Genomic DNA, 15164 nt, shown 5'->3' with positions numbered 1-15164 from the left:
GCCAGCTCTCTGACCTTGAAGGAGGCAGCCAGTTGCCTTGAAGATTTGGGTGCTAGACACAATACGGGCAGAGTCCAAGAGTTATTTCTATTTTATATGTTTTATTTAGCATGGCTGTGTTAATTGTTTTTATTCATTACAGGTTCTACTCTTGAAGTAAATCTAAACTGCTTCACAAAATCACTGCCACTGAGTTTTATATATGTAGTCTAAAGCATGTTCAGAAATACAAAGAATACTAGAGATTATGGCAGCATCTACAAGTGATGCCATGTTGCCTTTCTCTTGGACATAGACCAAGTTGAGAATATGGATTGTTCTCCAATGTGTATTAAATCCTTAGTTTTCTTTCTTCTGAATGTGATGAGGCAGATTTTCCTTGGAAAAATAGTTTGTGTTCAGCTGGAGAGGTTGATTTTTCTCCATCAGTTTCTCCGTTGAATAATTGAAAACTACTGTTCATTATTTACATAAAACTGTCTTTTTCTGGTCTGCTTTCTATAACCTTTCCCCTCTGAGGAATTTTAAGAATTCCCTGACTTTCCTCTGGGGGATTTTATGCCTGCTTTATCCCAGATGTGGGACATAGACCAGGCTGAGGGTTTTCTTTCTTTTTTTTTTTTTTTTTTTAATGTTCCTACTTTGAAAGACATTCTTGCTAACCTGTGAGCAAAGCTGCCACTGAAAAAAAGGATTTTCAAGAAAGTTAAGCAGTTAAGAAAATTTGTGAGCTTGGTTTAAATGTCTGACTTACTGAATGACACCAAAATCCCGAATGCAAAATATAAAAGTAGACAGTAGTTTCAAATAATAAGGGGAAAATGCACACGTGTTCTTTCAGCCTTTTAATTCTGGAATTTTATTTTCTGAATGAAGGCATGTCACTCTCTAGTCCCCGCAGCCCCGTGTCTGATCTTGCCCTGCACGCCTGCCGATGTCAGCCCAGGGAACGCATGGGCTTAGCAGATGTTTACCCTGCTTTTGTTGTCCCCACCTTCTGCTGACACAAAGAGAATATTTAGCCTTACTCATAATATTTTGTCTGCTCACATTCATATAGATGTATTGATCCTAATCCCTGGTTCAGAATGGAGAATGCTGAGAAGAGGGGAGAACTTAGAGTGAAGGAGGCTGTATTAAGACAGGATTTTCTTATTTTTTTTTTTCCCCTAACGTCCATTCAGATTCCCAGACGATATTTCATCACAAGCTTTTGGTTACTGTGGTTTTCATATTAATGTCCAAAAATACCATAAAATCAAAACGTTTTTTGTGTGATAAAATGTGAGAAGAATGCCAACAAGAGTTTTTCTTCTCTACTCGAGCAGATATTATACTGTTTTCCCAAGTCCAAAGTTTCTGTTTTCCACAATGAATATGTCTGTTGTTATCATGTGTAATTAATTAATGACTTAATTAAATGATTAGGTTTTAGTTTCTTCCTAGTTCAAATTTTTGCTGTATTTTTGAAAAGTCTAAAAATTCATAAGCTTTATTTTCATAGTAAGCAAGGTTACTACCTACCACGTATTTCCTACTTCACCATGGTCCTCTGGTTGACATATCCTCCTCTTCTCTTTTCTGTCCTGTAGGATCTTTCGAAGATGGTTTGGCTGCCTTGGAGATTTGGAGATCTGATGCCACGATGAGGACTCACACACGGGGGGCTCCCAGTGTGTTTTTCATATATTTATTTTGCTTTGTGTCAGCCTACGTCACCGACGAGAACACAGAAGTCATGATTCCCTTTATGAATGCCAACTACGACAGCCATCCAATGCTGTACTTCTCCAGGGCAGAGGTGGCCAAGCTCCAGCTCAGGGCTGCCAGCTCCCACGAGCACATTGCCGCCCGGCTCACTGAGGCCGTGCACACCATGCTGTCCAGCCCCTTGGAGTACCTCCCTCCCTGGGATCCCAAGGAGTACAGCGCCCGCTGGAATGAAATTTACGGCAACAACTTGGGGGCCTTGGCCATGTTCTGCGTGCTGTATCCTGAGAACATTGAAGCCCGAGATATGGCCAAAGACTACATGGAGAGGATGGCAGCTCAGCCTAGTTGGTAGATTTTTGTCTTTTTCTTCTTACTGTATTAAACTCTGCAATTTAAAAAAATGAATTCATAGTCAATGAAATCTCAGAGGCCAGATTTTCACATACTTGTGTGTGTGTGTGTGTGTGTGTGTGTGTGTGTGAGTGAAGGGGAAAGGATACTTGTTATTTGTGTTGTTAGTGGCTTATGAATGGTCCCTAGTTTCAAAAGACGTAGTAACTTCCATGTTTAAAGTTAGAAGACAAATATTTAGGTGGAACCTAACCAAAGAAAAAATAATTTGCTGCATTGAGTAAATAGTATCATCTTGTTTGTTGAGATTTCTTTCCCCCTTGTTTAACAGCCTTGTATTACCATCATCAGGCCTTAGGTTCTGATTGACCCCCAAGTGGTTAAAACCTTTTGCCAGCAAGAGATTTCCGCCAATTAAGATTTCTTTGCATTTTAGGACAATTAGGAGCCAAAAGTAAATGTGATAGGATTAACTGACAATTTATAAATAAGATCTTATCCAGTAACCAGCAAATTGCCCAAACCTGTAGGAAAACCAATGTTGTGGTATAATTGTGTGAGGAATTCTAATTATGTAATAATTTACTTTCAGAAGTTCAAGATTTGAGAACAAACTTCCTGTCTCTTCTTGATTAGCTTAAATTTATTTTATTTGTGTATAATTAATGTGTCTACCTGCTTCCAAAAGGTATGGGATGAATTAATTAAACTAGGGATTCTGCAGGTATTCTTATTTAAACTGTGTTTTAATACACATGGTCCAATTACACTAAAAAAAATTACAAACTGTATGAAATATCCTTTTAAAATTATGTAGGCTGATACTTGTCATAGGGTTGGAGAGAGCTCATTTTTATATGCTTAGAAAAATCAGTGATGCATTTAATGTTGTGAAGAGTTACATCTCAGATATCATAAGGGTGAATAATGGTAGCTTGCAAGCTTCCTGAATTCTGCCAGTATGGTAAGTAAATTTAATACTTCCTAAATTTCTGCCAATATGGTAAAGAATGTTGTTTGCTTATAGAATTTGAAGGAGTTTCTGGAATTTCTAAACGAAAAAGATTTTGGAAGAGTTGACATTAAATCCGTATCAGAGCTTATTTTTTTAAGGCTTGTTATGAGGTATGTATAATCATTTTGAAGCTTACAATATTTTAGGTTGGAAAGAACCTTTTTATTTGATTTGTTTCAAAGCTGAGCCGTGTATGCCATAGTTTCTGTTCTTGACTAACCTCATTCTACTCCTGACACCAAGAAAGAAAATAAAGATGTATGAAAATTGGATATTTGACTTATAAGTTTCTATTATCAAGTATTACAATTACTCACTTGACATTGTACAGTTAGTTAAAAAGTGGCAACCATATTTACTTTAGGGAAGAAAACCTTTGTTGCCTATAAGGGTACTTTTAAAGTCCTTTTTGTTTTAGATAGATAAGTGAAATTTGACAGAATAAGATACGGATGAAAATGTTCCAGAGAGCCATCTGTTTCACTTCATGAAAGAGTAGCTAACTGTGAAGTACTACTTTTTAATGGAGATTTTTTTAGTACAAATACAATCGCATTAAGAGAATTCACAGGACCAGTGCAATTGTATTATGATGATAGAAAACATTCAGGCATATAAATACCAACTTAAATGAATGCTGTCATTAGAGAGGATTAGACTCCTATGATGAGGAAAATAAATAAAAATGACCATTTTCATAGGTTCTACAAGTTCAGAATTACTGGTTGTGGAGTTTATTAGAGGACTAGTACTTTGTTCATGGCAGTATTGATAAAAATATGTATACCTCTATGCCATTATCCAGTAACCCAAAAGCCAGTCTGTGATTTAATAGAGCTGAACAGTTGACTTCTTTCCCTAGACCTCTTAGAAGATGAAGGTCAGAAATTGAGAATTTACCTTTACATCTGGTTTCTAGTTCCAGAAGTGATCCTAGCATAAAAAGTCGAGCTACTGGAACATTTTTGTCTTGGCAAGTACTGTTACTAGGTTGTACTTTTGAATGATTTTATGGAAATTTTAACTTTTTAAGAGCACCCACACCCAACCCCTAGACCCTTACATTTTTATTAAATTGTAGTTGGATATAATCAATCACTTTCTGACAACTTAAAACACTGCTAAATGTTTTGGTAGTTCAACTGTTCCTATTTAAATCAACTAAATCATATGTCCCCACTGTGCCCAGAGAAGTGTATTGTGGTCGTTGTCATCGTCTTAGGACATAGCTCACCTATATTTGGTTTCAGAGGAAAATAAAAGACTGACTTTTATTTATAAAGATGCAGACCTACTAGACCTACTAGAGAATGGACTTGAGGATACGGGGAGGGGGAAGGGTAAGCTGGGACAAAGTGAGAGAGTGGCATGGACATATATGCACTACCAAACGTAAAATAGGTAGCTAGTGGGAAGCAGCCGCATAGCACAGAGAGATCAGCTCGGTGCTTTGTGACCACCTAGAGGGGTGGGATAGGGAGGGTGGGAGGGAGGGAGGGAGATGCAAGAGGGAAGAGATATGGGGACATACATATATGTATAACTGATTCACTTTGTTATAAAGCAGAAGCTGACACACTGTTGTAAAGCAATTATACTCCAATAAAAATGTTTTAAAAAAAAAACTACTATGTATAAAATAAATAATCAGCAAGGATATATTGTACAGTGCAGTGAAATATAGCCATTATTTTGTAATTAAAAAAGAGATCAATAATTAATATTGATTAATTAATCAATTAATTTGATTAATTAGTTAATTTTAAAAGCTTCCTACAATGGCTTCATCAGACTTAATACATTTGCCATATTCCGTGAGGATCCTTTCTACTCCTTTGAAAACCAGTGACTAAATTGTGTCCACTCACTTATTCAATTAACAAACATTTATTGAGCATCTGTTGTATGTCATGTACCATGCTAGGTGCTGGGGATTCAGTGATGAAAAAAATAGCCCAGTAAGTTTAAAATTTGCACCTAGGGTAAGGGCTGCAAACATTGGGTATTTGAAACCTAAGCTAGGACTATATTCTCTGCTCAGAATTAACTGTAAGGATCACTTAATAGTAGGGGTTCATTAGTTTTTTGTTTTTCAATTAAGCAGAATTCAAGACTATCTGGATTTTTTAATTAATTAATTAATTTATTTATTTTTAAATTAAAAAAAACTTTAAAATAATTTTTATTGGAGTATCTTATTAGTTTTTATTCATGACTTAAAGATTTGAGGATTAAATGAGATAATGTAAAGTATTTAGCACAGTTCCTATCAAATAGTAAGCCTTCAATAAATAAGAATAATGAGAATAATGATAATTATTGTTACTGATATTTGCTTAGTACTTAGATCCTGTTTAGTTTATAATTTGGTGTATGTAGGCTGTAAGGAAATAGTATTTGTTTGGGATTTATTTGGCGATTTTACTTATCTTTGTCCAAATTGCTTTCAAAACTAGAACATCTGTTTAACTCATAACATATTCCTTTTGGCTTTATTCCATTAAAACTTTCAGCAATGCTCCCCTGGGCCCTTTTTTTGGCATATAAGAATCTGATGGTAACACCAGTCATGACGGCTTAGGGGAAAGTAACAGTGATGCGTCTTTTGTCTGGTATTCAAAAGAAGCACATCTGAGATATACATGCATACAGATTTATTAATGTGATTCGTTTCATTTGAGTATTTTGGGGTTTTTTTCTTTTAATTTTTATTGTAGTATAGTTATTTACAGTGTTGTGTTAGTTTCAGGTGTACAGCAAAGTGAATCAGTTGTACATATACCATTTGAGTAGTTTGTAAATAAAGAGCTAAAAGGTCACACCTGTAGATTCACTTATTTAAGAGTCTAGGGCCATTGGAAAACTTAAATGGAAAATATTGTCTAATGATATACTGATCTTATGTGTTCATCTGATATAATGTACTACAAAGTGGAAAGGGAATCTCATAGATTGATAATGATGATGGTGGTGATTGAAAAATAACAACATGCAAAACTTTCTTCTTTTGACATTATAATTCTGTGTGTCAGCGAGTACCCAGATGATTGGGCACCACAGAAAGATGAGACATGTCTACATACTGTATCTGCTTTTGCGGAGATGCCCATATTCTCTCTCAGAAGCTCTCTCCTTTGTTCCTCTGCCTTCTGTTAATGTCATGCACTCTTCATAACATCCTTCATAACAGTAAAAGTAACAGAGTAATTTAATTGTTCTTAGTTCTAAAAATCAAATTTAAAAAGATATTATTTTAACCTGTATAAAAAATGGCAAATTATTTTCAGCATCACCAATAATGTCTCTGACCTTTGAATTAAGTCCCCTATAGATCTCATCTTCCTGATGAAAGCTAGGATTTGGGTTATAGTTGGCTCTGTGTTATATAAAAGCGTGATTAGAACTTAGTCAGACAACTTCTTTAAGAAAGCTTAACGAGCTGAGGTCATAAATCTAGAGCTGGTAACAATAGAAAATGCATTTTATTACACTTAAAGTCAATTCATTTTTTTAATACAGTATCACCTAGTCACCAGAGCAAGTTCTGTGTACGTCAGTTGGCACATGGGGGTATTCTCATTTATAAATAGTTGCTTTCTGCGTTCAGTCCTTACATAATTAAAAAGAGAACATTATTGGATTCCAAATAACTAAAAATTCTCCATCACCTTTTTTTCCCCAAGAGCTTAAACTTTAAGGTGGGAAAATAATAAAAACAGTTCTTAGTCAAGATTGAAGAGATTTCCAAAAAGTCAAATTTTTGGAGTTTTTGGAGTCAGCAGACATTGCTCTACTTTCCTAAAATTTTCATACGTTTGTATATTTTTATTTATTTATTTTTACTTTTTTCTACTATACCTTTTTCCCCAAAGATTAAGGAAATAAAAAACAATATTCAAATAAGAAATATCTGAGAAAGAAAGGAGGAAAGAAAAAGATAAGGGACATCAGCTAGACTAGCAATGAGACAGTTACTGAAATGCATCTTATGTCCCATGGGTGAGTGGGCCACAGGTGGGCCCTGAATTTTTTTAACAGCAAAGACAATAGGCTCAATTAGTTTTGAAGTATAGAGTGTCCATGGGATTAAAAGTAGATCAGCTTCTCTACAGAACTACTACTCTTGACCCAAGGATCAGAAAGAAATTTCTCCTGGAGTTTTCATGAGGAACCTGCACAATAGTTTCATGAACATCCTTCCATTGCATGTGTGATGAATTGCACAGTGCTGGCTTTTTTATGTTAGACTAGACTGAGGGCAGGACCGGGTCTGTTTTGCTCATGCATGTATCCCTCAGCACTTAACACAGTATCAGGTAGATTTCTGCCCAATGAATGAATGCTCTAGCATCCCTGGAGATGCTCCAAAGTGAAATTCACTAAAACCGGGGTGAAGGTAGAAGGGATGGACATACGGTTTAGCCGCAGGCCACTTTTTTTCCTAGTCTAGCTTAGTCCTTCAGTCGAATTTTGAATATGCAGAAAAATAAAATGACCATGTATCTATCGGGCAGCCTCTTTATACACTGTGTATCTCAGCTGAGCTCATGATTGATGGGTTCTGTGAGCTTGGGTATTATACTGCTCTGCCTGTTCTTACGGTGATCTTCTATATAGCTAAAAACAAACATAAAAAACTCACTCAAATGATTACTGGAAAACACTACACACCTGAATCACTTAAGAAAGATAAAGGTAAGTTGACCATATCTCACTTACTATGAAGAGATGAATGCATTGAACAGTGATTGTAACAGAAAAGATTTGTTGTTCAACCTCTGTTGACAGCACATAGTTATCCAACGTGCATTTCTGAGCAGTGGGCTTTTCAAGGCTTTTGTCTAAACCTTGTAAAGCCTGGAGAAGGGGCCTAGCATAGCAGTCCTTGGAGGCAGAGGTGCACTTGCATCTTGACTCTGCTATTTTATTAGGCTTTAGCAGGTTTTTTTTAACCTCGGTAAACCTCATTTTCTTTATCTTTAAAATGTGGATGATTCTTCCCATGCAAATATGTTGTTCCAAGGATTAAATGAGATAATGCATGTAAAGCTCTTAGCATTATGTTCCTGACACATAGTTTTACTAAAAAGTTTATTTTTATTACACAGAAATAGATATGACCATGTAGCTTTATTCTTAAGTTTCTTGACACACAGGACTCCATTTTACCTACTTTCACTCTGGAGTTGTGTTTTTGAGAAGTACTCATTTTGCATCATTCTTTTCCCTTTCTTTATAGTATTTTTGCTTACTTATCATCAGAAAATAAATCACAGAGGAAAGAAATTACTTCACTCTTGTGTTGGTGCCAGTCAACTACAGGAATTCAGAACTGATGAGGGAAACAAAGAAAGTTGAACTTTTGGACAGAGTAGTAATTATAATTTTATTCGCAACAGACCTTGTATTAATTCCCTTGCCTGTGGATTGCAAACTTCTGGAGAGTGACATGTGAGGGCCCATTTGCAAAATAAAATATTAAAAAAATAATAAAGTAAGGGGAAAAAAGGAGAAAGAAAAGCCCCTGGCAGATCGAAATGAACCAATCAGTTTCATTCCTGTACGTTCCAAAATGAAGAGTGCGCCCGTGTTTCTCAGCGTGGCGTGCTGGGCTCCAAATGCAGTTCCCTACAGCTGTTTCACAGGCTTCTTATTTTTCTAAATTGCATGTCAAGGCTGGGAATCAAAGTGGGGGAGGATGTAGCTGGGCCCCAACATGTGGAGCCACAGCACCGGGAGCAAAAAGATCAGGTTTTCCTCTCCTGACTTTACATTGGTGAAGACCGGGAGGCGTAGCCCGGAGTGCACCCGGAATCCATTGGATTCAAGGCAGCAAATCCAGTGGCCCCGTGAAACAAATGCAGGCTCTCCGAAAACCCAGCCCCCAATTCCCCTGGCTTTTTCTCCTTCATGCTTTCTCTTCCTTCTGCCGTTCTCCCTCCTCTTTCTGCCTCTTTTTCTCTCTGTTCCTTTCATTCTGTGATCTGAAGAAAGTTACTGCTTTTACCCTGCTGCAGATCCTTGGAAACAGAAGGCTAAAACTGATGACAGCAAGGCTTTTTATGATGTTCAGATTCTTCAATATTTACAGAAACACATGTGTTAGGAACCTGGCTGTTGGGAATTTCCTTCTTTTACGCCATTTAATAAGCAGGTTGTTGCCAGCACCGTTGCAGAGGAAGACACTGGGCAAGGATTGGTGTCAGGAGACAGCAGGTGAGGAATTGCTCAGGGAGAGGCCAGGTCAGGTGTGTGGGTTAGCTGAGCATCTCAGTGCAGGTTTTCATACACACCAAGCAAACTCCTCTCCATCTATTTCAAGTTGAGTGAGGATAAAATAGTTTTAATAACGCTTCTTTCTAACAACAAATGTGAGACTTACTTATAACACCTCTAGACATACACAGCTGGAAAGAAATGCAACGTTAGTTTTCTTGTGGGATCTGTTTGTTGTTTGAGCCTAACATGCAGTACTGTTGCAACCCTCAGCTGTCTCCATGATGAGCAATGCTCTCTCCTATCCTGTTCCTCTAGTGTCACTTGTTGCCTTTTTAATAAAACATGCAGCGTGGGCTTGCAGAGTTGTCTGAGGGAGCTCTGCTTAAGGCCAGAGGCACCCTCATCCCCCTTCTGATGGGATTCTAAGCCTGTGCCCCTCACCCCATGTATACCGCAAAGATATGAATGTAGTAAGTTCCACACCGACTTTACAGTCTGGCTCTTACATATTACTCAGCCATAAAAAGGAACGAAATTGAGTCATTTGTTGATACGTGGATGGATCTAGAGACTGTTATACAGAGTGAAGTAAGTCAGAAAGAGAAAAACAAATATCGTATATTAACGCATATATGTGGAACCTAGAAAAATGGTATGGATGAACTGGTTTGCAGGGCAGAAATTGAGACACAGATGTAGAGAACAAACGTATGGACACCAAGGGGGGAAAGCCGCGGGGGCTGGGGATGGTGGTGTGATGAATTGGGCGATTGAGATTGACATGTATACACTGATGTGTATAAAATTGATGACTAATAAGAACCTGCTGTATAAAAAAATAAATAAAATTCAAAAAAAAAAAAAACCCAACTTGCTAAGCATGTTGTTTAAATTTTGTGCCTTCCTTGCCCTGTATCTTGAGGGAAGATGTTAGTTAGCAAGTGCTGCATATATATCTGTATTCTATTCCAATAATGCTTTATAATTGTTTTTTAAAAGTTGCCTTTGTCTGTTAAGTGAGACACGTATTTAGTTCTAATACCACTAAAGACATAGGGCCTTGCTGACATTAAGTTCTTACTAATGCTATATAGAGAGATATATATAACTACTGGAGAATAGTAGTGACATGAGTATGTCCGTGGAGTCTCTTGTAAAGCTGCGTAGTTCTTTTTACCTTAGTTACCTTCAGAATGGCATTTTACTTCTTCATTTCCTTCTGCTGTATCCATCAAGAGAACATATTTTAGCCACATTTAACACAGTCTCTCTCATCCATCCTGCCTTTTTCTTTCCATTGTCAACATGCTGGCTTAGGACAGCAGGAGGAACCTTAGTCAGGGGCCAGATGATTGTGTTTCCCACATAAGCCTGTGTGTAGAAGCTTTGTGTGTGGAGGGCTTGGAGGAGAGGAATCAGGAGGAGGGGAACTAGGTGGAAGCTTTTTTTAGTCTAGGGGGGAAATGACCACAGTTAAGTCAGTGAGAGTGGGGAAAAGAAGGAATGAATCTGAGACATTTAGGGCAGGACTTCCTTGGCGGTCCAGTGGTTAAGATTCCATGCTTCCATTGCAGGGGCCATGGGTTCGATCCCTGGTCGGGGAACTAAGGTCCCGCATGGCACACGGTGCGGCCAAAAAATGAAAAAAAAAAAAAAAAAAGAGAGAGAGATGTAGGACAGAGAATCTACAAAGAGATTGATTGGATATGGGACACTTTCTCAAAGTATGGTTCTTTCATCAGAATCATATAGGTATTCTTAAAAACACAGATTCCTGGGCCTGGCCCAGACTCAGTGAATCACGATCATTTGGAGTAGGCCAAAGAACAAGTCCCCCATGTGACCTGAGGCACGCTAAGAATTAAATAGTAAAGAGAAGGGTGTTATGAAGCATGGGACTTGGTTTTTGTCTAGGCATTGTGCTAGGTATTGGGATATAAAAATTTGAGGGCAAGTTAATACATCTTGTTGTTGATCTATGGAAAATATGAACTAATAGACTATATTAATGCAGATGATAAAGGCTGTGATTGAGAAAGTATAGTGTGTAATGGGAAGACAGAGAGGTACTTCAGGATGCCCAACATTGGAGTGCTGGGAAGGCTTTCCTCCTGGGGCCTGAAGGACAAATAGGAATCAGCCCAGTGAAGGGGAAAGAGAGCATGTTTGATTGTTCCAAGTAGAAATAACTGAAGTTCAGAGGCCGTGACAGAAGGAAGCAGAATGCTTTTGAGGAACTGAAAATTTAATGTAGGGAGGAGACAAGCAAGCATTGAGGCTTTGAGTAGAGAGCCAGATGCCGCAAGGCCTTGTCCACCACGTGAAGGAGTTTGGACTTTTTCTTACAAGAACTATGAGGCCATTGAAGGGTTTTAACAGGGCAGCAACATGGTCAGATTTGTGTGTGTGTGTGTGTGTGTATGTGTTTAACTTTTTCATTGTAAAATAAAAGTAGAGCACCATATGAACAAACGTGTGGCTTAGTAAAGTATTTTAAAGCAAACGCCCTGGTAACCACAGCACAGCTCCAGAAATAGAATGTTGCCATCCACCCCGGGAAGCCCCTCGTAAGCCTCGTCCCAATCACAGCTCCCTGTGTCCCTACAAAGACTACCCTGACTTCCAGGGTCATCGGTCACGTCCTTGTGTTTCTTTATAGTTCATTCAAGTGTGCATCCCTAGGCACAAGTTTAGTCTTGCTCATTTTTTAAATGTTTTTTAAGTCTTTTTTATCTGCAGTTTCCCCTCCATCCCTTTATTTTTGTTACAATTTATCTGTGGAAGAATCTGGGCCCTTTGACCTGCTCAGCTTCCCACAGTCTGGATGTTGTTGATTGCAGGCTCAAGATGCAGCTCAGTGAGTTCCTCCACCCTTGGCATTTCCTAGGAACTGACAGCTGGGTGCTGAGGCTTGCTCCAGCTCAGTTTTGATCACTTTGACACAAGCATAGGTGGTGGCTGTTCTCTCATCAGGAGACGCAAAGTGGCTGCTGGTTTCTCCATGTGACGGATTGGTGTTTTAGGAAGACTCTCTGGTCATATGTGGAGAGTAGATTGCAGAGGTCAAACCAGGAAGACCAGTTAGGCCTTTTGTGTTTATCCAGATGACAGCCTGGAATAGGGGCTCTGAGAATGCAAAGAAATGATGGGTTCCAGAAAGGTTTAAGGATTAGCGTGTATTGGGTCGGCCAAAAAGTTTGTTCGGGTTTTTCCATAAGATCTTATGGAAAACACCCAAATGAACTTTTTGGCCGACCCAATATAAGACTTGACAATGATATTTGAGGACAAGAAAGACTAAGAACTTTCTTTTATGGGATGCTGAGAGGCATGGGACCTTTCAATGAGGTCGCAACACTTGGAACTCTTGGAGAGTACTAATAAAGGGTTTGGTTTTGGATCGACTGAGTTTGAAGTGCCTGTGGACCCAAGAGGAGATGTTGAGTTCATGTCTCTCCAGCATTATTTTTAGCTACCTCCTGTTTGCTGGAAGTGTACTGTGACTTTAAAAAATGTCATCACCAGGAAAAAAAAAATTTATCCAGTATAAAATATGCTTTCAAGTACAACAGGCATAGTTTCTGTGGATGGTAGGAAAATGTAGAAGGAAAGTTCAAAGAAGGTCAGATTTAATTAAAGTAAGCTTATCACAACAAATAAATGAATAACAACAACAAGAGTGAGAAGAAAAGGTAAAGTGCTAAAAGAGCCACTTGGGTGTCCTCAAATGACTTTCTGGATGTGAAGCCAAAATGAAACATCATGTAGGCATCACTCCAGGAGGAAAGTATCAGCTTGAGAGAATCGTGCTATTTCTTCTTAAGTTGAAAAAAAAAAAAAAAAAGATTCTTGATGAGGTGTGGATGGCAATTTGGGTTTGTAACAATTTAATGTGCAATTTTTAGTTCATTTCTGTGATTCAATTACAGGGAATACACTATTCCAAGAAAAAAAATCTAAGGAAAGGGAGAGTTAAGAATAAATCCACACATATTGCTAAAATTTTATATTAACTTTAATATCTTTCTGCCCTAAACTTTGGGCCATAATTTTGAAAAACCATATGGAGCTTACTATTTTACCTTCTTTGGAGAACCTGTTGACATGGGAAAGATTTTACACTATTACTAAAGCCAGTTTGAATCTTTTACTCTTTGCTTTTCTATCATAGCCTGTCACTTGGTTAAAGAAGATGTGATTACATTCAGCCTTTGGGGTGGGGTCAGCTTTTATTTTCCATATGACAGATAACTCTAGATCTAAAACTCGGGGAAGTATTTAATGCCCACGGCATGTTGAAGATAGCTCACAAGTTTGGCTCATTTAATCTAAATTTACTTTATCCATTAATTCTATTTTATGGCAAATAGCACATCCTCCAAATTTTTTATGATTCACAAAGAAAAATCCTAAACTGACTTTTTCCACTTCGTTGCCAAATTAAGAAGTACTCTTTAAAACTGTGTCCCCAGGACATGAAATAAAATAAACATTATTGGTACAAGGTGCTGTTCATAGGTATTATTTCATTGCCTCTCTTGAAAATAAATGGCTTCAAAGCCAAACAAACGTTTTGGGGGATGAGAAATGTTTTCTTGTTCTTTTTCTACACAGTGACAAATTACTTTTCGTTCTTGAATTGACTGTGTGGACCCATTTGGTGTTTCACATCTGCCTCTGGCATACACTGTCTACTGGCCTCTTTGAACATTCTGAACTTCTCTGGTGGTCTGGGTTCCTTCCTAATGAACTCATGATGGATTTTCCCTCATGGTGGGCTCCAGATCCTCTGCTGGAAAGTGTTTGGGGCAACCCAGTCTCAACCTATCTCCACGCACTGAAGCAGGCCCTGGGCCTGGGTCCTCTCTGCCTACAGGATGCATCTGATGGGCTGCTTGTTTGGTGGCACATTTACCCTCTAAGACAGTGGCTTTCAAACCTTTTTTGACTGTGACCCACAGTAAGAAATAAAGTTTACATCACAACCCAATACACACATAACTTTAACTCTATTAACTCTACATATGTAAATATATAAGTAGAAGTTGTGTGAATCAGCCCTTGCATTTAAGTCATGCTTTGCACTCTGCTATTTCCTATTCCATGCCATTAAATTCCACTAAAAATATGCTTGTCACAACCCCTTAATTCATGCCACAATCTATTAATAGCTCGTTATTTATAATTTGAAAACTCTGCCTAACATTGTGATAAACACATGATTCCTTTTCAGAGAATCCCTTCTTAATAACCCTCTTCTTGAATATCTCCAGTGAGGGGACTGCTTCACTCTTTGAGGTGGCTTCCTTATTCCATAATTCTAGTGTTCAGTGTTCTTGTTCCTAAAATATATTAGGAAGCGTTGTTTTTTCATTAGGAAACAGTATGTGTCTGTGATTAATGATTACATTTCAGGTTTCCAGGGCTGAGTGGAATAAATTCTGCAGCACGTTATTTCCAGTTGGCACCCAGAATAAAATCAAGAACAGTTCATTCACTGTTTTAAAAAGGCAACTTCAGCAAAACCTTGAAATAGCATATTGTAAAAGAGAGAAATTCTGATAAAGCATTAAAAAGTGGGAATCTTGGGTAAGATTCCTTACTGAGGAAACCATAATAGAAAGTAAAATACTGTTTCATGTATCCTAGCACCTTAAGGTCGGCCTTATTTTGGTTTTGGTATCTTCCTAACATCAGGGTGGCAAGATTTAGCAATTTGATTACCGTTTTTGCCGTTGTTAAAGTATCCCTCACTTTTTAAACTTACTGTCGCAGGTAATTCTCTGCCCTTTTGCATGTGGTGGTGTCAAAATCTTAGAGGATTTCTTTAAAATAAATGGGAGTCACCACGTGTTCAGGCAGCAGC

At 38.0% G+C, this 15164-nt stretch overlaps 1 protein-coding gene across 6 annotated transcripts in view; it reads left to right on the top strand.

Annotated features, from left to right (window-relative positions):
* Window positions 1-15164, top strand: part of DSE (dermatan sulfate epimerase) — a 69295-nt gene that overhangs the window by 30482 nt on the left and 23649 nt on the right. For 3 of the 6 annotated variants that reach the window (XM_036871810.1, XM_036871809.1, XM_036871811.1), the window contains exon 2: window positions 1593-2061. In XM_036871810.1, the coding sequence (XP_036727705.1) occupies window positions 1646-2061 (416 nt within the window). In that variant the 5' untranslated portion in view covers window positions 1593-1645. Of the gene's footprint in view, window positions 1-1592; window positions 2062-15164 lie in introns of those variants that run through there. The other 3 variants (XM_036871812.1, XM_036871815.1, XM_036871813.1) reach the window with 3 other exon arrangements.

The sequence above is a fragment of the Balaenoptera musculus genome, chromosome 12 (assembly GCF_009873245.2).
Source record: "Balaenoptera musculus isolate JJ_BM4_2016_0621 chromosome 12, mBalMus1.pri.v3, whole genome shotgun sequence".
NCBI classification, from domain to species: domain Eukaryota; kingdom Metazoa; phylum Chordata; class Mammalia; order Artiodactyla; family Balaenopteridae; genus Balaenoptera; species Balaenoptera musculus.
Note: the sequence above shows the minus strand (reverse complement) of the source record. Positions and strands in the feature narration are given on the sequence as shown.